General features: G+C 54.1%; 10 protein-coding genes across 10 annotated transcripts; 4 read left to right on the top strand and 6 right to left on the bottom strand.

Annotated features, from left to right (window-relative positions):
* Nucleotides 1-185: 185 nt before the first annotated feature.
* On the bottom strand, nucleotides 186-1,045 carry YUH1 (ubiquitinyl hydrolase 1; the record flags this gene model as incomplete). The annotated part of the gene is made up of 2 exons (XM_064834442.1): nucleotides 186-889; nucleotides 949-1,045. The coding sequence occupies 2 exons, from the start codon at nucleotides 1,043-1,045 to the stop codon at nucleotides 186-188; spliced, it is 801 nt and encodes a 266-aa protein (XP_064698306.1).
* Nucleotides 1,046-1,493: 448 nt separating this feature from the next.
* LTS14_001733 (uncharacterized protein) lies at nucleotides 1,494-3,530 on the bottom strand (the record flags this gene model as incomplete). Its single annotated transcript, XM_064834441.1, has 1 exon — nucleotides 1,494-3,530. The coding sequence occupies one exon, from the start codon at nucleotides 3,528-3,530 to the stop codon at nucleotides 1,494-1,496; it is 2,037 nt and encodes a 678-aa protein (XP_064698305.1).
* A 1,136-nt stretch (nucleotides 3,531-4,666) lies between these two features.
* GAL10 (UDP-glucose-4-epimerase) lies at nucleotides 4,667-6,022 on the top strand (the record flags this gene model as incomplete). The annotated part of the gene is made up of 4 exons (XM_064834440.1): nucleotides 4,667-4,695; nucleotides 4,763-4,997; nucleotides 5,102-5,552; nucleotides 5,625-6,022. 4 exons carry the CDS (start codon nucleotides 4,667-4,669, stop codon nucleotides 6,020-6,022), a joined length of 1,113 nt encoding a protein of 370 aa, XP_064698304.1.
* Nucleotides 6,023-6,540: 518 nt separating this feature from the next.
* LTS14_001731 (uncharacterized protein) lies at nucleotides 6,541-7,334 on the bottom strand (the record flags this gene model as incomplete). Its single annotated transcript, XM_064834439.1, has 2 exons — nucleotides 6,541-6,711; nucleotides 6,795-7,334. 2 exons carry the CDS (start codon nucleotides 7,332-7,334, stop codon nucleotides 6,541-6,543), a joined length of 711 nt encoding a protein of 236 aa, XP_064698303.1.
* A 1,423-nt stretch (nucleotides 7,335-8,757) lies between these two features.
* On the bottom strand, nucleotides 8,758-10,074 carry LTS14_001730 (uncharacterized protein; the record flags this gene model as incomplete). The annotated part of the gene is made up of 2 exons (XM_064834438.1): nucleotides 8,758-8,969; nucleotides 9,021-10,074. The coding sequence occupies 2 exons, from the start codon at nucleotides 10,072-10,074 to the stop codon at nucleotides 8,758-8,760; spliced, it is 1,266 nt and encodes a 421-aa protein (XP_064698302.1).
* Nucleotides 10,075-11,420: 1,346 nt separating this feature from the next.
* Nucleotides 11,421-16,673, bottom strand: GEF1 (glycerol ethanol, ferric requiring protein; the record flags this gene model as incomplete). The annotated part of the gene is made up of 2 exons (XM_064834437.1): nucleotides 11,421-13,643; nucleotides 14,241-16,673. 2 exons carry the CDS (start codon nucleotides 16,671-16,673, stop codon nucleotides 11,421-11,423), a joined length of 4,656 nt encoding a protein of 1,551 aa, XP_064698301.1.
* Nucleotides 16,674-17,030: 357 nt separating this feature from the next.
* LTS14_001728 (uncharacterized protein) lies at nucleotides 17,031-17,791 on the top strand (the record flags this gene model as incomplete). The annotated part of the gene is made up of 3 exons (XM_064834436.1): nucleotides 17,031-17,094; nucleotides 17,155-17,331; nucleotides 17,406-17,791. The coding sequence occupies 3 exons, from the start codon at nucleotides 17,031-17,033 to the stop codon at nucleotides 17,789-17,791; spliced, it is 627 nt and encodes a 208-aa protein (XP_064698300.1).
* Nucleotides 17,792-18,379: 588 nt separating this feature from the next.
* ESF1 (pre-rRNA-processing protein esf1) lies at nucleotides 18,380-20,542 on the bottom strand (the record flags this gene model as incomplete). The annotated part of the gene is made up of 2 exons (XM_064834435.1): nucleotides 18,380-20,433; nucleotides 20,488-20,542. 2 exons carry the CDS (start codon nucleotides 20,540-20,542, stop codon nucleotides 18,380-18,382), a joined length of 2,109 nt encoding a protein of 702 aa, XP_064698299.1.
* A 270-nt stretch (nucleotides 20,543-20,812) lies between these two features.
* On the top strand, nucleotides 20,813-21,495 carry POP5 (RNA-binding protein pop5; the record flags this gene model as incomplete). The annotated part of the gene is made up of 2 exons (XM_064834434.1): nucleotides 20,813-21,044; nucleotides 21,116-21,495. The coding sequence occupies 2 exons, from the start codon at nucleotides 20,813-20,815 to the stop codon at nucleotides 21,493-21,495; spliced, it is 612 nt and encodes a 203-aa protein (XP_064698298.1).
* Nucleotides 21,496-21,793: 298 nt separating this feature from the next.
* On the top strand, nucleotides 21,794-23,331 carry LTS14_001725 (uncharacterized protein; the record flags this gene model as incomplete). Its single annotated transcript, XM_064834433.1, has 2 exons — nucleotides 21,794-22,301; nucleotides 22,352-23,331. 2 exons carry the CDS (start codon nucleotides 21,794-21,796, stop codon nucleotides 23,329-23,331), a joined length of 1,488 nt encoding a protein of 495 aa, XP_064698297.1.
* Nucleotides 23,332-23,447: the final 116 nt, after the last annotated feature.

Raw genomic sequence — 23,447 nt, 5'->3', positions numbered from 1 at the left:
CTAGGTGAGATCAATGTCGATGAGAGCTCGGGTGACGACTGTAGGCTTACAGACGTCGAGTGACTGGAATGCAGGTTGCGCCGAGATGCTGCTTAGTCGCGCGGACATAAATGAGCGATACCACCATTTACCCGCATGAACATGCTTGACCATGATCATCGTCAGAATCACACACCCCATCCACATCACTCAAAACCCTCAGCAAGCACAATCAAACTAAATCTCAACTCCCCACCACCCGCAGCCTCCTCCCTCTTCAAAAAAGCCCTGACACCCAGTTCCAAAGCCCTCTCACTCATCACATCCTCCTCCCTCCCCAACAACCCTCTATCCAGCGGTCCCTTCCTCCTACCATCCATCTCCCACAAATGACTATTCCTCTCGTCCTTCACAAAACACACGTAATGCAAATCGACATCGCTCTCCGCCTCAGGAGCCGCTGTATCGCCTTTACTCGCGGCTTCCTGATGCGCCGTCTCTAGGGCTGGGGTCTCCTCAAGTAGCGTCGCCCTTTGACGTGGGTCAAGTTGCACTGCTTTCTTCACCAGAATGTCGAGATCGCTTCCCTCCTTAATCTGCCTCCTCGCTGCTCCATTGGAAACACCATGTAGCAGTCCGATAAGCCCACACGCATTGCCGATAGTCTGTTTATACCACACTACCTGCTCCCCCTCCCCGCTACCCTGATACTCCATCTTCTCCTTATCCTCTTCATGACGGAACCTCTCATAAGTCTGGCTGACGGGGAAGACGAGGAGTAAAGCGTGCGCTGGCCGTGGGACGAACGCAAGGAGATCCGGATCGTCTATGCTGAAGACATCGTGGAATTGTAGTGAGGGCGAGAGGCCGAGTTTGTGGAGGAGGGAGGACATGACTTCCGGGTTGTTCTCTGGGCATTTAATCAGCCTATACTGATCTGGTGGCTGCGATACGTGGGGTCATGTCTACCGAGTGGGATGAAGCGTTTCCTGCCCTTGGGCACATCAGCGGATTTGGTGCCATATGGATCGTGAGGATCCATGGCGAGTGATTGTGAGGAGGCCATGGTTTCGTAGGAGCGTGAGCAGATGTGTATGACAAGGCCGGTGTAGAGGATCAAAAGTCTACTGTATCACGGCAAACAGAACGAATGCCAGCCCCGCAATTTCACATGCAAGATGCAAGGCAAGAAATCGTGCCTGCCTGAAGCTGATGGAGGAGATAGGACTCATGACTCTGAGAGAGGCCAGTAGTGAGCCGATTGACAAGATATTGGCGTTACATGAGATTACTTGCTTCATTTCGTGGTACTACCATCCACGGGGTATCAAATCGCTTCTAACGCTGAACGATGCGTGCGTCCTGTCAACCTGACCCCAAGCACCCTGCAGCAAGATAGACACATTCATATATCCCTTTCGCCATCCTGCCATGCATTCATGCATACCATACCATATCATTCCATAAAACCCCATCGCCCACTCTCGCAACCCATCATACAATCACATACCCTCTCAACTCGTAGGCTCAACCCTCGCACCCGTCATTCGCAACCGATAAAGACAAGTCGCCTCTCCACCCCAATTCTTCGACACCCTGATCGTCATCGTCTTCGCCGCCAAACCCAACAGACTCGTGTCCACGAACATGGGGATACTCTGCACGGTATTCTGCGTATGGATATCGTACTTTCCCGCCCCAATACAAACATGATTGTTGCTAGGTGGAGTACCGCAATAATCGCTCGAGATACCCTGCTCGCGCATCGTCTCGCGCATTTGCTCGGCGGTGTTGGGGCTGTTGACGGGTTTCTCGATCCAGATTTCGAGTTCGCGGGGCGCGGTGCTGATGTTGAGGGTGCCTTGGCTGGGGATGTGTTCGATGATGAGTTTGTCGGGGAAGATGGTGTGGCCCATTTTGACTGTGAGTTGAGCGTTGCCCATGTCGGTCGAGGGGGTGGCGCACCAGCAGTCTGTAGCTTCCTCCCAGCGTTGTAAGGCGGCGATCGGTGGGTGAGCCGGGTAGAACCACTTCTGCCAGCTGTTCTTGCCTTTGGTGTATGTTGGGGAGGTGTTGACGGGGACTGCTCGGGCGCCATGACCGGGTGAGAAGAAGTTGACTTGGCGGAGGGCTTCGTAGGTGTTGCGGACTTGATTTGCTTTGGCGAGGAGTTCGAGCTGGCTGCTGGAGAAGAGGTCGGTCATCTTGGTGGCTACGGCGTCACTGGCTGATTCGGAGGCGACGCGGCGAAAGTCGGCGACCATGGTGCGTTCGGCTGTGCGCATCTCTTCTTTGAAATGGCTCTCCATGTAGGCGTAGTTCTTGCCGACAGCTTCTGCAAAGTCTGCTGGGGAGACGATTTGCTTCTGGTTCTTGAGATTTGCTAGCGAGTTGGCCACACGCTTATCAGTCACCTCCTGCACGCCATCCCAATTCGAATCCAAGAATGCACGCCACAGAGCCGAACCGTTGTTGGTGAGTTTGTCTTGCAGAGCCTGCCAGAAGCGGTCTGGAATGACAAGGTGGCCATCGACCATCTCAGCTGCCATGTCTGACGGTAGCATTCTCTCGAGGCGCTTCATCGTCTTCTCGTTGAGGGTATGGATCCTGTCCCACTCGCTCATGCGGCCTTCGAGCATGCGGATGGCGACGGACTGCAGGAAGTCGACTCTGGTCTTGTTGAGATCCTGGTCTCGAAGAAGTTCTCTCTGGTCGTGAGCCGAGCGGAATTCGATCCACATCCTCTCCATCTCAGTGAGTGGTGGAGTTGCTGAACGTCCAGTCCAGGCAGCAAGATGACTGCCGATCGAAGAGCCTTTGTAGACGGCGCCGACAGTGAAGGCGAGACCGTAGCAGACACTGAAGATGGAAGCCAAGGCCAGAAGAGTAGAGATGACGATGAGACAGATAGCGCCGACGGCCTTCAGGAAAGACCAGAGATCTTTGTTAAAGTCTCGGAGAACCTGAGGGATGTATCGAGGCAGTGTATGCGCCGCAAGTGCGATATTACCGGGCTCGTAGTCGGGGACGCCACCACGGCCACCGTAGCCAGCATTGTGGTCGATGAAGGTCGCGTTGCGCAGGGCTGTGCCATCCCCGTCGCCATTCATTGACATATCAGCTGGAGGGACTTCAGCAAGGCGCGAGGGTACACGACGTGGTTGGGGGAGCAGGTCGGCATCTCCATTGAGCAGACTGCCTGTAGCTCGCTGACGACGAGTAGCTGTGCTGGGGCGGCCAGGGGCACGGCGAGATGTGGTCTTGCTAGCTTGAGCAGCCACTCCGATGGCGTCCGCATCTGCTTGTTCTTCTTCAATGGCTGGAGGTGGTTCGCGAGCATTCTGCAGTAGCGTTGTCAGATTTGTGGTCTCAGTGGCGATTTGTGTCCTGATGACTGGTTTGCCAGGTGCACCGTAGCCGGAGCTGATGCCTACCGATGCTGCTGGGAGTGCCGTCGGCTTCTGCTTGGTGCCTGGTGGTGCTGTGACCGGCAGTGGGGTGTTTTGTCTTGAGGACCGGAGTCTTGTGGATGGGCCTGGTGTCTGAGACATGATTGACTTGTGTGTTGGAAATGTTCTGGAAGGAGGTTTGAAAGTGGTTGTAAGTGAGAGAGTTGTTCGAGGCCAGATGTCGAGAAAGCAGAAGTATGTGTACTTTTCCTGCGCTCAGCCGAGACAATAGACACGGAGGCGATGTTATTGTTGGTGCATGGTCCAGTATACACATCAATTGTCACTCCATGGTTGGTATTGCTCCAACAATAGCCACAATACCAAACAGTCATCCAGCCCCCTGTCGAATGTGATGTTAGCTTTGGAAGTGGGGCATGTCGCGAAGTGATCGATCGTCACATTCTTCGGTATGCGTGGTTTGTTGATGCAGTAGTGAGGTCGCGCGCCAGATGTTCTTGCGCTAATGCACCTCTCCGCAGAGCCTCCCGCTTATCTGCCTCGAGAATGCCGAGGACATCGATAGAAGTAATTAACTACTTACTGTACATCTCATTGCTGTTATATTGGAGAGTCCTGTACAAGAGAAGGCCAACTCCTATGCATACATGCCGCCCACCTTCATTGTACTTGAGCTGTTCTCCGCGAGTGACTCGCCCCATGCCTGCGAGGTGAAGTGAGATGAATGATGGTACGGGTACAGCCGTAGCCTAGCGAACCCCTGTGCCTATGGTCATCAATGATGTGGGGCTGATGTTGGTGCATGCTTTGACAAGCCCCAATAATGGCACCCGAATTGCAGCTTGAACGTCGAGCATTGTGTTGTGCTGAAGAGTCTGCAGCATCAATTGATGTCGATGCTCCTCGGGAGGAGTGGAGGACGATGCTGCTCGGGAAGTGGTCTCGATACAGTACCTTCCCTCCACCTACCGCGAAGGTGAAGGTGTTGAGAAGAAGAAGAAGAAGAAGAAGAAGAAGAAGAAGGCTTGATCCCACGTGTGCTTGGGTGGGATGAGAGAGCTGGTTCCTGCATGAAGCCCAATTAATAAAAAGTTGACCACGATTACCCCACCAACATTTTGTCTCGTCTCTCCACACTCATTATTGTACTGTATGTAACACATCCCTCCCTGTACCACATTGCCACTTCGACTACGCTATATCAGCCAGCAATCCCCAGCATCCTCGTTGAATCCCATACTTCCAAGCAGGACTGAATCTCAAATTCGTGCATCAACATGGTCGTGGGATCTGTGCTCGTGACCGGGTATGTATCTTGATCACCTGCTCGATATATCGTGCACGACACGTGTTAGCTAACAGCACCACCACAGCGGCACGGGCTACATCGGCTCCTTCACCGCCCTCGCCCTTCTCGAAGCCGATTACAAGGTGGTGATCGTCGATAATCTCTACAATTCCTCCCCGGAAGTCATCAATCGCATCGAGCTCATCTGCGGGAAGAAGCCAGATTATGTACAATGCGATATCACAGATGGAAAGAAGCTGGATGAGGTGTTTGACAAGCACTCGGATATTGACAGCGTCATCCATTTCGCTGCTCTGAAGGTAGGTCCACACACCAACACCGAAGGCTGAAAGCGATGCGGCAGTCTATGCTGCTCAAAATTGGGTCGCGAGTACGAAAGCTTTCGCTGACCACAATCGCATAGGCTGTCGGAGAGTCAGGAGAAATCCCACTCGACTACTACCATGTCAACGTGTACGGCACACTATGCCTCCTCAAATCCATGAAGAAGCACAACGTCACCAACATCGTCTTCTCCTCCTCCGCGACCGTCTACGGCGATGCGACCCGCTTCCCCAACATGATCCCAATCCCAGAGGAATGTCCTCTCGGCCCCACCAACCCTTACGGTAACACCAAGTTTGTTGTCGAGACCATGATCACAGACCATATCAATGCGGAAAGGGCGAACGCGAACAAGGCAAGCAAGGATGGCAAGGAGTTCAATGCTGCATTACTACGCTACTTTAACCCTGCTGGTAGCCATCCAAGCGGTGTCATGGGTGAGGATCCGCAGGGTGTGCCATACAACCTCCTACCCTTACTAGCACAAGTCGCTGTAGGCAAGCGCGACAAGCTAAAGGTCTTTGGCGATGGTAAGTTGAGCCAAGCCAAACATTCTCCTCCTCAACAGAGCACAACCAGCTAACATACTTCCCCTCCCCCAGACTACGACTCCAAAGACGGCACCGCCATCCGCGACTACATCCACATCCTCGACCTCTCCCGCGGCCACGAACAAGCCCTCACCTACCTCCGCACCAAGAACCCCGGCGTGCGCGCCTGGAACCTCGGAACAGGCAAAGGCAGCACCGTCTACGACATGATCCACGCCTTCTCCGCCGCCGTCGGCCGCGCTTTACCGTACGAGGTCGCGCCGCGAAGGGCCGGGGACGTGCTGAATTTGACCGCGAATCCGTCGCGGGCGAATAAGGAGTTGGGGTGGAAGGCGGAGCATACGTTGGAGGAGCAGTGTGCGACTCTTTGGCGGTGGACGGAGAATAATCCGCAGGGGTATCGGCAGGAGCCGCCCAAGGAGTTTGTGGAGGCTTTGAGGAAGAAGTGATGGCTGGGTGTGGGAGGGGTGGTTCGTTATGATAGAGCGAAAAGCGTTCTGGAGGGTGTGCGAAATATTCTATAAGCGTTCACGATTGAGACGTAATTTTTCGACTGATCCTCACAAGCCTTTAAACAGTGGTGGAGATAGATAGCATCATGCTCCAACCGGAGATGTGGTCATCCTGGAAAAGCCCGCGTGCCTGGATGAATGATGCGCCATGACTCAGTGATATTCTGCCGCTCACGGGTTGCCGTGGTAGAAGGGCATAGCGAGCTATCAGGCCTTTGCTCTGAAAAATCGCTTAACAGAAGAAGAGAGAAATGATCAAGCAGCCGTACATTGCCGCCTCTTGAGGAAGGTCCATCCGTGCTCGTCGACGCCGGACTCCCAGTATCGTGTCTGCAAGCAATTCAAATACCCAATCCAGGGGGCTGGTATACGTGCTCCGGGCGATGGCCGCGATACTACCATTTCCTCCCGAGGCGGCTTTTCTCTAGACTCTTCACAGTCATGCGTGCACCACTTCATGTCTCCACGAACCGCGAATTCATCAATTCATCAACATATGCCCGCTGCGCCTTGACATTCCCAGCTTCCATTTCCTTGAGTATCACAGCTAGAACCTCAATCGGTGGGTTCAAGCCTAGGAGATTCGCGCGCTTCCAGCGTTTTAGGCGGGCGATACCTATACATGGCTAGTGAAGCAACGTCAGCACTCCCATGCGCAAGACACAATCTCGGGACTATATATGTGTGTGTGTGTGTGTGTGTGACTTACCCCAAACTGCCCACTCATATCCCACTCCCGCAACACCTTCGCATATACCGTCAGATCCTCCTGATGTACCCTCGGCGCTAACCGCTCGGCCTCCTTCGCCCGCCAGTATCGTTTTATTTGCGTGTCGGTGGTTTTCCGCGCGAGGGTTTCTTCGTCTGCTAGCCAGCCTGACCCTTTACCTCCTGTTGCGCCTGCTTCACTCTGTGGTGCACGACCGCCTAGGATATCTTCTGTCTTCGATGCGCCGTTTTGTAAGGGATCTGTGGGTGCTTCAGCTTCCTCATTGGGGTGTTGTGCGGTTGCTGTCTCGGCTGTTGTTGGTTCATCGAGATCCGGTTCTGGTTCTACGTCGGGCTTGATTTCGGCCTGTGGGACATCCTCTACGATTGCTGGGTCCTTCTTGTTGGTCTTGCCCTGGGGTGCTACGCCGGGTTTTGTGACTCGGTTTTGTTTGCCATTGAAGGAGAGGGTGGCTTGCGATTGGGATGATGTTCGGGTTGGGACGGCGCGGGGGCCTGCGGATCTTCTTTTGGGTGGCATGGTATTGGGGATGGTGTGTTGGTGTAGTATGTGCGATGTCTAGCTGTTCTGGTAAATGTTGTTGGTGGTATTGATCGTTCGAATGTCTAGAAGTACCGCTCGGGCCTCAAGATATGACGTTCCTCGTATCCACTTAGCAACCACACGCGTTCGGCACGCGTTTGTCATTACTTCCACTTTTAATCTGCATTCACTCAAGCACCACACGTGCACACTTACAAGATCTGGTAGGATATGCTCTTATACCGGACTCTGGTCCTGCATTGAGATAGGTAAACACCGGCGTGCTTCAAATTCAACATGTCGCGGTGCCCATTACCGCTACCTATTGGACCTCGTCCCACCGGCCCTTTCCCGTCTACAATGAGGACTTGATATGTCTTCGGGTGATCTCCATCCCCCACAGCGTAATTCCTCACGATCAGGCGTCTACCATCGAGCCAGTGCCAGTGTCCCTTTGGACGGTCAGTTCTGGGCTTTTGGTACCGGGAAAAGACTTACGGTAACATTGCATCTGGGCAGATTGATTGGAAACAACATTCCGCGACGGTGAAGATAATGCTCCAGAACGTGAGCCCTAGCATACCATTGGATCTTTACCCGGATTCTATGGTTACAAGAAAGCCAGCCGCCACATCTATGGCTTCTTCGATAAGCCTGTGGATACTCAGGCTCTCGACTTTCCCGTCAGCAGCCCGCCAGCTCATTCTACAGCACTAGTCATAGACCCGATGTGGACCGAAAAGTATGTCTCCGGCCTTTGGAATCATGCGTGGAGACACGGTGAGTCGACCTTTGAAGCGCTCTGGATCTTCTTCACGTTGATTTGATTTTATAGAATAAACCAATATGCTTAGCTTCCACATCTTCCCATTGAGATGTCTATCCCACAGTGGCGATGCCGTGAGCAGAGAGGTTGCCTGGCGTCAGGCTTGATCCAGCGCCGTACTTGCCCAGATGAATGCACTTTCGCCTCTCTATCTGCTGCTGTATGTTGGCGGCCTGCTCCGATAAGCCTCGTGTGCCTGTCCTGTGGTGGCAAATTGTGCGGCAGTTTATAGATTCCAGATAGTATGCCAGTATGGCGGTACAGCACACTTCTGGACAACACTACCGGCCACCACGATTCCGCTTTCACTGCTTGCTGTGGCTGCACAAGTTCTCATTGCAGTAGGATGTAATGTTGAATGTTCCAGCCATCGCTTACCATTGAGATGTGAGCTTGTATCTTGGATAACGAACAAGAAGTGATGGAGTGAGAGCAGGTTCATGGTCATAATGTCTGAATTGCTTTATATGTGCCGTACATACACAAGACCCGACATGCCTTCGTTGCTAAAATCAACACTCATCTTCACACCTACTACTGGTCCCTGTCACTACCCTCTCCTCATCCACTTCTGCACCGCCATTGATAACCACTCTAGGTCAACGGAATCGGGCAACCCAAGTTGGCGAACGATGGGCCAAGCTTCTTGAGCGCGAAAGCCAAGGCGTTAACGGTAGGGGTGATAACGCCGTTGAGGTAGCTGGGAACTTGTCCAGTAGTGAGCTGGTACAGCAAGCAAGATGTCTGAGCTGGGGTGATGGACGGCGAGATCTTGCCATTCTGAATAGCGCCGAAGTTGAGGGCATCTGCGATATGGTTAGTGAACTGTGGTATGAGCAGATCAAAATTCGACTCACCGAAAGAGCCAGCAGCGGTGTTGCCACCGAAGAGGACGGGGTTCTCAAGGTACATGTGGACAATCTCGAGCGTCACATCATTGTTGGTGTACGGCGCAACACGGTTGGTCCAGTTGGCGGGGATCTTTTCGTGGACGAAGCCCCAGGTACCATCGCTGTTCTTCTGAGCACCAAAAAAGGAGGAAATGGTAGCAAGATCGGGAGCATAGCCGTGCGTGCCGCTCGGCATAAGCTCGTACAAGAAGGAGGCGGCTCCGTACAACAGCAGCGAAAGGGGACCGAAGTAGAAGTTGGAATTCTCTGCCTGACTCTGGTGCCAGCGCTGGGAGCGGTAGAGCGAAAGAGCCTCGCGGTTGAAGTTAGACTTGCAAGTCGTGTCCATCATGCCGAAGAGGGTGCCGTTGAAGCTGAAGTCGTCGCCGTTGTGGGTGAAGAAGTCGTTGCGGGTGAGCGAGCTGTCCGCCTCGAACTTGTTGTGGCCGTCAAGGCCAGGCTCGCTGCCAGTCAAAGCTGGGTTGACTGAAGTGCGGGTGGTGGCGTCGCAGCCGATCGAGAGCTTCTCGGTCACAAGGTCGCCATCGGTCAAGGTGAGCCCGAGCACGGCAAGAAGGTTGGCAAGGTCGTAGCCGACGTTGTAAACGTTCTGCTGAGCATCGACAAGCTCGTTGTAAGTGACGACTCCGTCGTGAGACAGGAAGTTGTGGTTGGCAGCGGCGTTGAGACCGGGGCAAGGTCCACGAATGTCGTTAGGGCCTGGTGCAACGTAGTAATGGGCTGTGTCGCCAGTGGTGGGTACCTGGAAGCCTCCTTTCTGGTTTCCCATGACGCCATTCTTGGCGTTGTTGTAAGGATACTGAGCTGTGACTGGAGAAGCAGGGACGTGGTTTGCGTTGAAGGGGCAAGTGGCGGGACCACCGGCACCCTCACCAGTCTGTTGACGTCTCCATAGTGCGCGGCGTTGCTTGAAGAGCGATGAGTCGACACCGGGGGAGTCGACCACCCATGGGAAGGCGGCAGCACCACTGACGAGAAGAGAAACGGCTGCGTACTTCATGTTGGCGTGAGGTGATGAAGAGACAACTCTGCGATAGGAAGATTGAGGTTGGATGAAGAAGTGTCAATGGGTTGAGTATGTGAAAGTAGCTTACCTTTGTATGTCTGCGCATACGCATAGCGACCAGAAAACGCCGAGGAACTTGGACTTCATCTCGTCTTCTCCACACGGGGTAGTAGCATTTGAGGTAACGAAGTCGAAAGCCAAAGCATTACCGTTACGATCTTGTCGATCATATCACATGTTTGTCATGGCACCCCAGGAAATGGCATACCACATCAAGTCATGCGAGACGCCACACTTGTAACGTCGTAGAAACGATCGACGCCATCATGTAAAATCGGAACGGCTGATTCGCCATCGTGAAGACAAAGGCTACTGCAGGTGCAAAGCCATTCCATATAAGCCCCTGGTGGTGGCCGCAAGTACCGACGTACTTGTCCATTCAGCATTAGTGGCGTTCTGGTTGTGTCCGAGCTGCCTCGGTATTTCGGCCAAGAACAGAGTTTGTGTCTCGAAATGAAGCTGAGCTTTGTCCTGAACGGTCAGTGATCGACGGAGGGCTGCATTTAGGCTTTCCACAAAGGTGCGGCCCGCCATCACATTGCGCGAAGGAGACAAGCTTCTTTTGTCGTTCATGGGAGGATGGGGAAAAGGCGGGTTTCTTGACTGTAACAAAGCCTTGATGTATCTGAACCAAGATAATGTTTCTTTGGCCTTGAGAGCAGACAGAGAAGCTCAAGACGATTCCCTTTGAACCTTGTGGCGCTTAACAGTAGTCTTAGCTGGATATGATCTGCTTCGGTGAAGTGCCGAGTGCGCCAGTGTCGAGAAATACCGAGGCCTCGTTACCATCGTCTAGTGCTTGATTGGTTGTCCGCACTTCAGCCTCTCCAGGTGATCGACAACAACCCCGGAGAAAGTGTCATTGCCCGGGATTGGAGCACGAAGTATCATGGAATGAGCCCTTGCTGGCGACACTATTTGGGAAGTACCGTGCAAAGGTGATGCACTGATGTCGCTAGTCATTTTCGCCTGCCGAGGCAGCATGGTGTTGTTACGACTGCTGGTTGGGGAGCACAAGTTGGCAGGATGAGATAGCCATGTCGACACATCCGGCGACGACTTGCCAGACCATGTGTCTCCGTACGGGTCCTTTGCAAAATCGATCGACCATAACGTGGTGGGTCATCATCCTCGGTCTCAACGTCTCAGACGAAGTGCGCAGTTACAGCTGCCAAGATCAAGCTCTACGCAACCACCTTCCGTTCCCACGCATCGACGCTTCACGCATGGTGAATACGCGCAGTCAGATGCTCAGCCACCTTAGCAATGTCACAAATGCCTCAACACCTTTCAAACACCCTGTACAACCCCTTCAGATTCGCCACTTCAATCGTGCCCTTCAGGAGCGCCCTCGTAGCCACCAGCCTCGACTTGAAGGCCGGAAACAACACGTTCTCCACCGCTCTGTTCAATGTAATGCGTCGGCTTGCCACGTCGTCATCATCTCCCTCCACTGCGCCAGGTAGTACTTCAGGCGCATAGAAACTCGCCAACTCTCGTAGAAAGCTTTGAAAGCAAGCCTTCTCGTCATTCCACTCCACATGAGGCCCTAGCCGCAGCAAGAAATTCGGCAGTTTACCCAGTGACGGCGTATAGCCCTTCGTAAGCAACGGAAGACTGAGCAGCTCGCCCTCCTCGGAGATCTCTAGCGCAAAGTATTCCGCCAGCATTGCACGTCTCGACATGAGCTGCTGCTCAACAGCAGGCACAACTTCATCCCAGTCAAATTCGCCACTGCCATCATCCTCGAGAGCCCTGGTTTGCGCAACTCCGATCTCGAGCAGTTCGCGCAACGGAAGCGGGTCCGCAAAACGCAAAGTGCCAAAGTTGCCGAAATCCGTCAGGCCTAGTTGGTAGAAGTACTCGGCGCATACTAGACCGTAATCGACCAGGAAAAGGCGGACGCCGCCTTGGATTGCTGCAATACGCTTGCGATCATCGACTATGCCTACGAAGGTATGGTTGGCGTAGACGTCGTTCAGGTCATTGTGCATGTCTTCACGAACCGAGGCTCGCAGTTCTTTGATGGTGGTGAGACGACACGTCGTTGGCTCTTTGTCTGTGTAGATGTATTCTATGCCGTCAGAAGTCGATTCGCGTGATGGTGCTGATGGGTTCTGGGCCTGGGGTAGCATTGCTGTGATCTTGCGACTTCTTGCGTCCGTGCGGACGAGATTGTTTTCGTATGGCTTCTGCGTGCCTGCCTTCGTCGAGCCTGGTCGATTTGTTGTCGACACTGGCTGAGCATCGCTATCCTCTGGTATGGTGTTCGCTTTCGATATCGTTGGTGTCTTGCCGCCTCCCAGCAGACTCTGGGTCATGAACGTCCGACTGGTATCGACCTTACCGAGTCGTTCCCTCACCTCATCACAAACCAACTCAATAATCTCATCCTCGTTCAAGAAATTGACCTCGCGCTTCGTGGGATGCACATTGACGTCCACCCGGGCTGGATCAATCTCAAGACTGAGGTAGACGAAGGGCTTCCCACCTTTCGGTAAGAACATCGCATACGTCTGCTCGACAGCTTTCTTGATGGCCGAAGACTCCACCGAGCGATGATTGATGAAGAGCAGTAGACTCGTCTTCTTGCCGTTGTAGTTGGCATTACTGACCAGCCCGTCTGCCTTGAATCCAAACATCTGACTCGATACTTCAAGCTCGATCAGCTCATTCGCGATAGCACTATTGTGCACCATCCTAATCCGATCCCGCACCGTCGCATTAGCAGGCACCGCAACACCTGCCCCAGCCTCTCCAAACTTCTTGCACGAGAATGCGACGCCCTTGCAATGCACCGCATACCTCCCCACCTGATCCGCAATCTTGGCATATTCTTCGCTTGCAGATCTGAAAGCTCGTCGACGAGTGGGAACGTTGTAGAACAAGTCTTCGACAGAAATTTGCGTCCCCTGTCGACCAGCACAGGCCTTCGGCTCAGCGCTCTGTCCAGGCTTGAGCGGCGCAAGCTTGCCACCAGAATACTGCGCTTTCCACGCACAACTCGACTCTGCCGTCTTTGTCGTAACAGTCAAGTGAGCGATATGACTGATACTCGCCAGCGCCTCGCCACGGAAACCATATGTGCCGATACTGGTCAGATCCTCGAAAGCCTTGAGCTTGCTGGTCGTGAAGCGTTCGCACAAAATCGGCATATCATCCTTCTTGATCCCGCAGCCATTGTCAGTGATCTGGAGGAGTTTCAGCCCGCCGTCTTTGACCAAAATTTCGAGGCTCGTCGAGCCGGCGTCTACAGCGTTTTCGATGAGTTCTTTCAGAGCGTGGACGGGAGCGACGATGATTTCGCCGGCAGCGATCTTGTTCACCACGTCCTCGTGTAGCGCTCTGATGCGGCGTGGTTCCACCATTTCCTCGGCTTTGCGTTTCGTGCCGCGAGGTGGCGAGGAAGTCATGATTGAGTATGACGGGTCGGCCATGCTGCCAAGGTGAATTTGTTCACCTGACCCTTGTATGGGAAAACGAGTCCGGCGGTATCTCTGGCTCTGTGCTTAGGATAATCGTCGCGATTGATAAGTGATCTCGGAGTACCGTGGTTGTGTAGGCAGTCCCACAAGATCAAGCCGTCGTATGGTGTGAAAGGTCTAAACAAGATCGCTATGCATCGCCCGGCTTGCATACCACCCACAGCTGATGATTAGTTTCGTCGAGGCTCTGCAAAATCCTATAATTGTCGTTATCATGAACTGAAGTGCTCAAGACGCGACTCAGGCGGAAGCGTCGCGTTGATTGGCCGCCACACCACGGGCGGTAGTGGCCCCTCCCGCGCCGCTTGATCACTGGTTTGAATGACATACGCCACGATCACGCCTCATCTTGCGCAAACGCCCAACACATGGGACTCCTGGTTGTCGCGCGGGATACAAGGCCCGAGGCCTTGACGAGTAGCATGAAGGGGTGGAGTAGATGATTTAGGCTGAAAGTGTCTACTGTCATAACATCGTCCTCCGATCCTCCAACTCCACCTCCCCACCACCATCCCCTACTTCCGCCCTTTCAGCTCCCCCACCAGGCCCACGCAACCCAGCACTACCCGACGGACTCGAAGTCATACTTCCGAGCCTCAACCTCCCCCGACTTACCCCCCTAACTTTTTCCGCCACCCACCCCGCAACCACCCTAATCACGCCCCAAACCCTATCCTGTCCAGCCCTCAACCCAGAATCATCCCTCGGATTCTCCAACGCCTCAGCCCTAAGTTGAAATTTAAGACAATCCTTCACCGTCACCAACCCCGTTAACCGTCCCCGATGCTCAACCAGAATAACCCGTGGTCCGAGTTTCTTAAACAACTCCATTACCGTCTCGAGCGGGAGTCGAGGGTGGACTGCAAGGGGTGTGGGATCCACGAACCGGCTGAAATCTACACGGGCTGTATCGATCATGTCATCGAAACTGACCGCGGGTAAAGCAGCGGAAGGCGTGGTGGCAGTCCGTGGACCTTCGGGTGGCGAGAAGAAGCATATCGCGTTCGGGCGGACGAGCTGTTCTTTCTTCGCGCGGTCGAGTGCGTAGCGCAGTTCTGTGCGGCCGATATAACCCAGTAAGATCTGTGTTTCTGCGGAATCTACAATGGGAAACCCCTGGAATTTCGTTTCTCGAAGTACGCGCTCGACGTCACGGATTGTGAACCCTGTTGCCGGAAGCGCGACAGGGTTGGCGGTCATGGTCTTCGCTACAGCGACGCCAAAGACGTGCTCCTCCTTGCTGTCGAGAAAGGGAAAACCATTGAACCAGATCATGCGATCTGCGATCCCTCCTTTTCCGCAGCGGTCTGCCACCGCTTTCGTGACGCCTACGACGATCATAGTAGGGAGGATGTAGGTTAGTGCTCCTGTCAGCTCGAACATGATGACAACTACGCTGACGGTAATATGCATGATCCCGCTCAACGCCGCTCCTGCGCCTAGGAAAGCATAGGTGCCGGGTGTAATACACGGGACATCTGGCTCGCAGGCCGCGAAGAACGCCGCGGTGGGGAATGCTTCGTGGAGTGCTTGAACTAGAATTCCTATCATCCTGCCGAATAAGGCGCCGATGGCCATGGAAGGGACGAAGATGCCGGCGGGGACTTTACAGCCGTAGGAGGTGATGACGAGGAACGTCCGTAAGCAGGTGGCGAAGAGGAGGGAGAGGACTATACTCCAACGGTTCTGAGCGTCGCAGAGGGCGTCGTAATCGTGGCCGCCTTCGCATTCGAGGAAGAGAATTTCCATGCTTTCGGTCATGTCGATACGGAGGAACATGTTGGGGTAGCAGAGGACTGCTGTCGCCGAAGCTAGGAGGACGGATTCCAGAATCGGGTATTGTGTCAAGTAGCGTTTGCGGAAAGCCTGCACGCGAAGATTCCACTTCATCACGAAGGCGCCGTAGAGGCCTCCGAATATTCCGAGGAGGATGTAAAAGGGAAGTTCGAAGAAGTGCCAGCTACGGTCGTATCTCACGGTGAACATTACTAGTTGTCCTGTTCGGAAGGGATTCATGGCTGCCAGCACGGCGGTGGCGACGAGGCAGCAGTAGTAGCTTCGCCACATGGTTTTGAGTGGGAAGTAATTGCTCATTTCTTCCAGGCTGAACAGGACGCCGCCTATTGGACTTCCGAAAGCGACAGCTACGCCCGCAGCGGCGCAAGCGGAGAGGATTTCTCGTGTTTTAGCTGCGTTGCGGCGGTATCTGTCGAAGAAGCGACTTATTACGTTGCCCGTGCAGACAGCGTAGTGAACGCTCGGTCCCTCCTTTCCAACACTCAGACCCGATGCGATGGCGAGAGGCATGGCGAGGGTTTTGATCAGGAGGGTTGTGAAGCCCAGAAAGCCTTTCATCACGAAGCCAGCTATAATGCATTTGATCTCACTTATGCCTGAGCCAGCTGCGTAGGGAGCGTATGACTTGACTAGGCGGGCAGAGCAATAGGCTAGCAGACTGGCGAAGGCGATGTACAGGAGGTAATTGAGTGGTGTGAAGGTACTCCAGTGGTGCCATTCTGGACATCCATTTTCGGCTCCCCAGCAGCAGAAGGATTCGTTGAGGTAGAATGCTGTGGTGCAGTAGCCTAGTTTGATGTCGGATAACCATTCTGTGACGATGTTCAGGAAGGCAGCATTCAGGCCTATGGCTATACCGATCAGTGTTACCACGATCCAGCCCTGTCCTGCTTCGTAAGCTTCCCATACTTTCCTCCTCCAGCCTAGACGACCTTCGCGCTCAAAGAAGCCTGCTCGCTCTACTCGTCGAGCTTTCCGGCGTTGGTTCTCCCGCGCAGCATCCTGCACCCAGTCGATGGTGGTGAAGTCCTCGTAGCGTTTGATCTCGGCTAGTTCCTCTGCTACCGTCTCGTCTGCGGCTGTTGTTTCTGGGTCTTCATGATTGCCAGCCTCGGCAGTGCTGAGGGCGGAGAGTCGGCGATTTAGTCCCACCGGTGGGTGTCGGGAGGTTGTGGAAGTGGCATAACTGGTGCGCCTGGTTGGGGGAGCGGAGGAGTGGGTGGAGGAGTGGGTGCTGGTGCGGCGGATCATTGCAGCTCATCTCATCGTCCGAGTATCATCTGACCTAGTCGCATCGTCCATCTCGTTTGCACCAATCCTCTAATACATGTAGACTTGGATGTCGTAGCAAGGCGTCCTTGTTAATGCGTATACATGTATATCGGCACGTGAAAGAAGCCAATTCCGGCACCAGCATCCACAATCGCGTCCTCCTTCCCACAGCCGACCTTTCTTTCCACACCACACACTCTACGGAGCTTCATTCATATATCAGTAGCGACGCGTCTGACGTGTCATTGATCCCGACATCTCCTCATACCAGCCGTTAGGCACGAGGCAACCCGTCCAAAGCCCTCGAAGTCACCAGAACGACAATCAACCGCCAAGATGCCATACAACAACACCCCCATCCAACCCACCAAGGAAGTCACAGGCACCGTCTCACTCCCACGTACGCCTCCGCCTCAGTCTCCATCCCTTGTTACCTCTCCACAACTAACACAGTACACAGTGGCCCGCGTGAAGAAAATCATCAATGTAGACGACGACGTAGGCAACTGCAGCAACAACGCCGCCTTCGTCATCACCGCCGCCACGGAAATGTTCCTACAATACCTTGTTGAGCAGAGCTATAACATCGTCAAGTCGGAACGGAAGCCGAGGAGGAATATTCAATATCGGGATGTTGGTGAGTCTACACCCACCCACCTTGCTCCGGAAGAAAGACTGGGGTTTCCTGATCATGAATGTGGTGTGGTACAGCCAACGCAGTCGCCCGCGTAGAAAACCTCGAGTTCCTCGCCGATGTCGTGCCCAAGACTACGACGTTCAAGGCTTTCAAGCAACGGCAGGCCAAGGATGTCACTAACACTACTACCGCTACTGAAGGGGAGGCGAACGGCGAATTAGCTAATGGGCAAGGGACACTGGACGGGCATATGAACGCTGGGAAGGGAGTTGTTAGCGCAGGAGAGGAGCAGGCGGTGAATGGGGCTAGTGCTGGTCATGAGGCTATGGATGTCGACGCCGCGAATGGTCATAGGCAGGCAGGTCAGGGGGCTGGAGTAGTGGAGAGCTCGAAGGATGTCCTTGGTGTGGAAGGTGACAAGGTGGGACGGGGTGAGGACGAGGATATGTCTGATGATTGAACGACGTCCGAAGAGGCATAAAGTCTCGAGACAAAGGACTCGCGACATACTACCACCACCAGTCTTCCTACTCAGCCATCCTCTGGACCCCGGAGCGAAGGAAATGCTTCGCCAGTACTCGAGGTTCCTGCTGGAGCATTCGAGTTCGGCGTCAAGCACCGAAAGCATCACATCTTCAAACATTCTAAAAGCGGCTGGAAAACTTGCCCGATCGTCTGTTGGGCGAGGGCATGCACAAAATGTCCCTATTCTCGAATTCGACGCTCGCGGGATCGTTGGACAAGCTCCTCCCTCCGCTGCTGCCGACGGGAGGAAAGGCTCTCCAGCCCCACACGCAAAACGGCGTTCCTGGCTATGCTTGTGCGACCCACCTCTGACGTCGGCGAGCAAATGTCCTGTGAATGCACACAGTCCGAGATGCGACAGTACATGTTCGGAAGGCGAGCGGAGGGGAAGCGGATAATTTGCCAGCATGAGACATGAGCTAAATACCTCTAGTTCATGCTGCTGCGAACCTGGCGAAGAAACATGTACGACTATCAAGTACGTGCCCAAACAGCGATGGTCAATGTACATAGACCTGGGCAACTACGACCTCTTGCCCTTATCCTTCTTCCCCTCCCTCAGCCTCGCCACCAACCCCCCAAGTTCACCGCCTTCCTTACCCTTCTTGGCCACCTTCAGACTCTTCTCCACCATCCTCTCATCGTCCTCCACATCCACCTCCTCATTTCCTCGATCCCTCTTCCTCCTCCTCCCCTCCTCAAGCAGCCCCTTCATCCCCTCCGTCCCCTTGAACCGCGGATTAGAAGGATCAATAGCAAACTCATGGCTCTCGAACAACGCCCCGAAGCGCGGATCCTGCGCATCGAGTTTGAAGGCCTCTGTCTCCCCACCAACATCCCCCTCCACATTCTCTTCCTCCTTACCCTTCTTGCCCTTCTTAACAACCTTCTTCTTCCCTTTCTTCTTCTCCACCTTCTCAATCTCCCGCATATCAAAGTGCCGGACCGCATCCCCCGCCGTATCTCCCGCCATAAGAAGTTCGAGTTCCTTCCTCTTACCCGCTTCTTCCGCTTCCTTGGCGGCTTTAGCCTCCCGTTTAGCCAGTCTTTCCGCTTTCCGAGCTTTCTTCTCCGCTGCGGCGGCTGTGGCGGGATCGTTGAAGAAAGGGTCGTTGAAGCCGGCGTCTTCTGCTTCGTCGTCCACAGCATCGTTGTTTGAAGCGCCAGGCGCTGCTTCTTTGGCGTCTGAGTCTGCCTCGCCACCGCGACCCTTGGCGCGTTCCTTGCGCTTGGCCTTTCGCTCTTTTTCTTTGCGAATATAGCGTATGCGTGTACTCTCCTCGTCTTGTGGCCCGTTCAGGAAGACGCCTTCTTTGCCTTCGCTCTTCTTCTTGCCAAGGCCGGAGGAGAAAGTGACTGTCATCTCACCCACTGGCTCCGCTTTGCTGCCCTTCGTGCTCGTAGCCGCAGAATCGGCACCCAGGCCGAGCTTCTCACGCATAACTTTCCGTTTTTCTGCCGCTTTTCTCGCTTTCCTGTCTTCTGCTGCGGATTTGCGGGAGGTGGTGCTGTCGGCGTCGCTTTCTTCGCTGCCGATGTATGCTTGGAGATCATTCTCGTCTAGCTCGGCACGAGAAAAGGCGCGCTTCTGTACTTCCTTCCTGGTCGTGTCGTCATCGTCCCATGTCAACCTCACCTTCGAGTGCGTGAGAGCTTCAGTCCGGAACTCATTTGGCTTATATCCTGTAGGTAAGGTTGTGCACTCATCACGCGGCTTGTCCGAGTCAAAAGATGTGCTGTCGGGTATGAAGCGGAGATCGAAGAAGTTGGCTGTGGTCAAGTACTCTCTTCCGTCCATGCTGTCGTAAAGGTGTTTTGCTGTAGATTTGTTGTCGCATTCTATCACGGCGTAGTAATAGCGGAGGCGCTCAAGCTGATATTGACGCAGGGCAGCAGTATTGAATTCGGAGCCGTCGTCTGCTTGTTCCTTAAGCAGATCACGCTTGATGCGCTCGTCTTCGTCTCCATCATCTTCGGACTCGTCCTCCGGATCTTCCTCCTCTTCCTCCTCTGCGTCGTCGTCATCTTCGGCGTCTTTCGAGGTGGCAAAGATCTCTTTCGGCGGTCCCTCCAGCTCCTCCCGCTCGAGTCTCTCCCGCCCAAACTCGCTCGGATACACACTCACTCTCTGTATTCGTCCACTGGCCGGTACGAAACTTGAAGCCACAGCCCAGATGTCTGAAGCTCGCAGATTGTCCCAGTCCAGGTTGACGGCGGCTATACGCCTTGATACCTCTCCGTCTGGAATATCTTCAGTCTGTTCCTGCCCAGCAGTTTCCCCTGCCAGCTCTGCCTCTTCTTCACTCCCCTCGTCATCCTCCTCACTTTCCTCCTCAGACTGTGAGAAGCCACCTTCTCTCGCAGGGTCTCTCTTTGCTGCAGCGCCCTCCTCCACTTCAGCCTCCTCACTGCTTTCCTCGTCGCTCCCAACCACTTCTCGCTTTACCTCTTTGCCCTTCCTACCAGGCTTCTCTTCCTTGTCTAGCCTGTACAGCCTCTCCAGATCTTTGCGACCCTCGTCGGCCTTGACTTTTCGTCCATACCGGTCGACTGTAGCCTTTCTGCGAAAGCTCTTATCTGAGAAGAGAGAGCTGAAGCGAGGATCTACTGTTGTGCGAGCCTCCTTCTTACCGGGCAGTCGGTACTTGGCGTCCTTGGAAAGGGCTGCGAAGCGTGGGTCTGCCATTGTATCGGAACGATCTTATGCCAGTTGCATTGCATGGACGGCGATGCTCAGAAATATTTTTGGGTTGCACCGAGGCATCGCGGAATTCTAGCCGCTCCGGGCGAACATTCGTGCCTTCTCGATTCAATCTCCCCATTCTTGCACACCTTCAGAGTCGTCATGAGGTCTTCGCATTCTTCCAAGACATTGCTGAATCCTGAGCATGAGAAGTTCATCATGCACTGAAGCGAACAGACAGAATTATCCTCACAGCAGTACCAAGTCCACATCATGGTCCGTATCAAGCATCGCTACTTGCTTGTCAACATCCTTTACCCAGACCCAAAGACAAGCAATGTTCAAATGAAGGCCAAGCCAGGCGAAGACGCGCCATATGCAATGCAGTTCCGTCAACCCAGCTCCGATAAGATGGACGGCAAAGTCTTGTTCCGCCTGATCAAAGATAACGTGGCGGAATTATTCGGCGACTATGGTTCTGGCAAGATTGCTGGCAGTCTACAAGGTTCGTACAGACCTTGCCTCGTAATAGAAGACTCATCTGCTATTGAGTTATTGAGCTAATTTGCCGCAAAGTCAAATACTTCTCCCAAGCAACAAGCACAGCCATCATTCGAGTCTCGCGGGACCACTACAGGCTCGTGTGGTCTGCATTGACATTCACAACTCGACTACCGAAGCCACTTCTGCAGCCTTGTGTGGTTCAAGTCGTGAGGGTCTCTGGTACGATCAAGAAGGCTGAGGAGGAAGCTATCCGGCGAGCGAGGATCGGTATCTTGCGTGCTCAGCGGGCTTCCAAAGGCCTTACTGGTGGCGTACTGACCACGAGGAAGCCAACGAACGGAGCTGAAGCTGGAGCCCAAGCTGAGGCTGACGATGATATTGACGCTAGCATGATTGATGGAATCGAGGACGGTAATGAGCCAGGTGATGTGGATGAGGACGATGGCGAGTGAAGATGCTCGCTATGATATTGCTGGATTTTTCCTGTACATTGTGCTACCACGCGCGTGTCTGGCAGCATGCACGATATCTGCGCGATGGACGCATGCAAGCTGCATGGAAGGTGCAGGAAGGCTGCACATGTCGGCATTCGGACGACCAGTGATTGGACGATATGCCTGCCGATGCGAGCATACTCGATGCCCCTCGAACAGCTCATGCCGTCCACGCATCAAGCTCTAGTGGAACCACCTATTTCATATCGCTAGGCCAGAGCAACACTGTACATTGCACCGCATTCACGGCGTGGACATGAGTTCACACCTGAAGCCTAAGCTACTGCGCCGCTTCTATGAGGTGCTTATACTCCTGCGAGTCTTGGGACAGGTCCAAGGAGAGCGGATCCGCGCCCCCGACCTCGAGGATGGGTCTCTGGACAGGCTTGACCTGAAGCAGATGCGCAGATTGGTCATGTACCATCTCTGCGTCATGTGTGATTATGAGAAAGGCGGTGCTACTGTCACGGCCATGGCTGCCCAGAACCATCCCAGTGGACCACAGTACTGGATCGCTGTCAATGGCTCCCTGTCAAAGATTCGCAAATTCCTGGTTGAGACACTAGCATCGTTGCAAGCTCGTGCCGGAGAAACTTTGTCGTCGCCCTCACAAACGACTACATCCTTTGAGCAGACTCTTTTTACCAAATTCGCGGAGATCCAGCGTGCTAGGACCAAGACATACTGGGACTTCATGCAAAAGCACGTCAAGACTGAGCTGAAGAGGGCTGAAGCATACCCTACACGACGTGCCAAGAACCTAGGTGTGTCAACCTCTCGAAGTTACATAATAACCGTCGGCTGATCTGGCTAGGCTATGCCGCGTGGCTTGAACCCCTACAATCGTCTCGTCACAGAATCGATCCTCACGGCCTATGCGAACTCGCTTACCAGGTACGGCGATCATCTTACCTACGTGTCGACTACGATCCGGTCTCTGGAGGCTCTGTATTCACAGAGAACGAAGCCCGGTCGTCACTACGCCACCTTGTTGGGCGACTCTGTGCTGTAAAACGTGCCGCGAGAATCTTGACATATGCTTGTGCCAGTCACCCTCAGCTATTCGAGGGTGCCAATGTCCTCGCACTGAAGTGTCCCGCCGCAACCCCGGCGCCCAGTGCATATCCTGGGCTCACGTCATCAGGCATCTCCAATCGAGTCTTTCCTTCGAGCAGTTCTACTGAGCTTCAGGATTTCCAAGCGGTGTTGCAGCGACTAGAAGACCAAGGCATGCGACTCATCGACGGAGTCCGCGACTACTACGCGAGCAAGGACTGGCGACCAAAGGTCCACGCCGAGCTCACTCTGCTCGAAGCTCTGCACGCTCATCAAGGAAACTTCTTCGACAACGACAAATACATCGCTTGCAGTAAACCTGCCTGCTTCTGCTGCTATCACTACATCTGTGCACATCCGGGTGGCTTCGCTCGACCTGACTGCCATAACAAGGTCTATCACAGTTGGCAGCCACCGGCGCTGCCCTCGACGACCAGTAGCAAGCTCAAGGATGAGCAGAGCAGGGTCATGAATTCGTTGGTGCAGCAAGTTCGACAGGCTGTTGTTGAGAAGGTCTCCAATATCCGGAGGTATGCGAAGTGGCATGCGGATTCAACGACTGGTCTCACTGCTTTCACAGTGGAGTCGGTTGCAGGATCTGAGGTAGGCGATCATTGTGGCGACGAGGAGGAGGTCTTCTCTGGCGCGAGCGATCTGGTCGAGGATGGTCCCACTCAGGCCGATGTCACGTCTGATGGCAGTGAGGAGAGTGAGGACGGAGGAGTGTCGCTGCTGTGAGCGGCTTCGGGTGGTCATACATATCGTCAGTAGCGCACCGTACTCGTAGTCACTGTAGGCTACCTGAGCATCTACACATCCCTACCCACTCCATTAGGCCCAAGGGTCATTTACGT

The sequence above is a fragment of the Recurvomyces mirabilis genome (assembly GCF_035927965.1).
Source record: "Recurvomyces mirabilis strain CCFEE 5264 chromosome Unknown scaffold_3, whole genome shotgun sequence".
Lineage (NCBI taxonomy): Eukaryota > Fungi > Ascomycota > Dothideomycetes > Mycosphaerellales > Teratosphaeriaceae > Recurvomyces > Recurvomyces mirabilis.
This window is presented reverse-complemented; position numbering and strand designations above follow the sequence as displayed.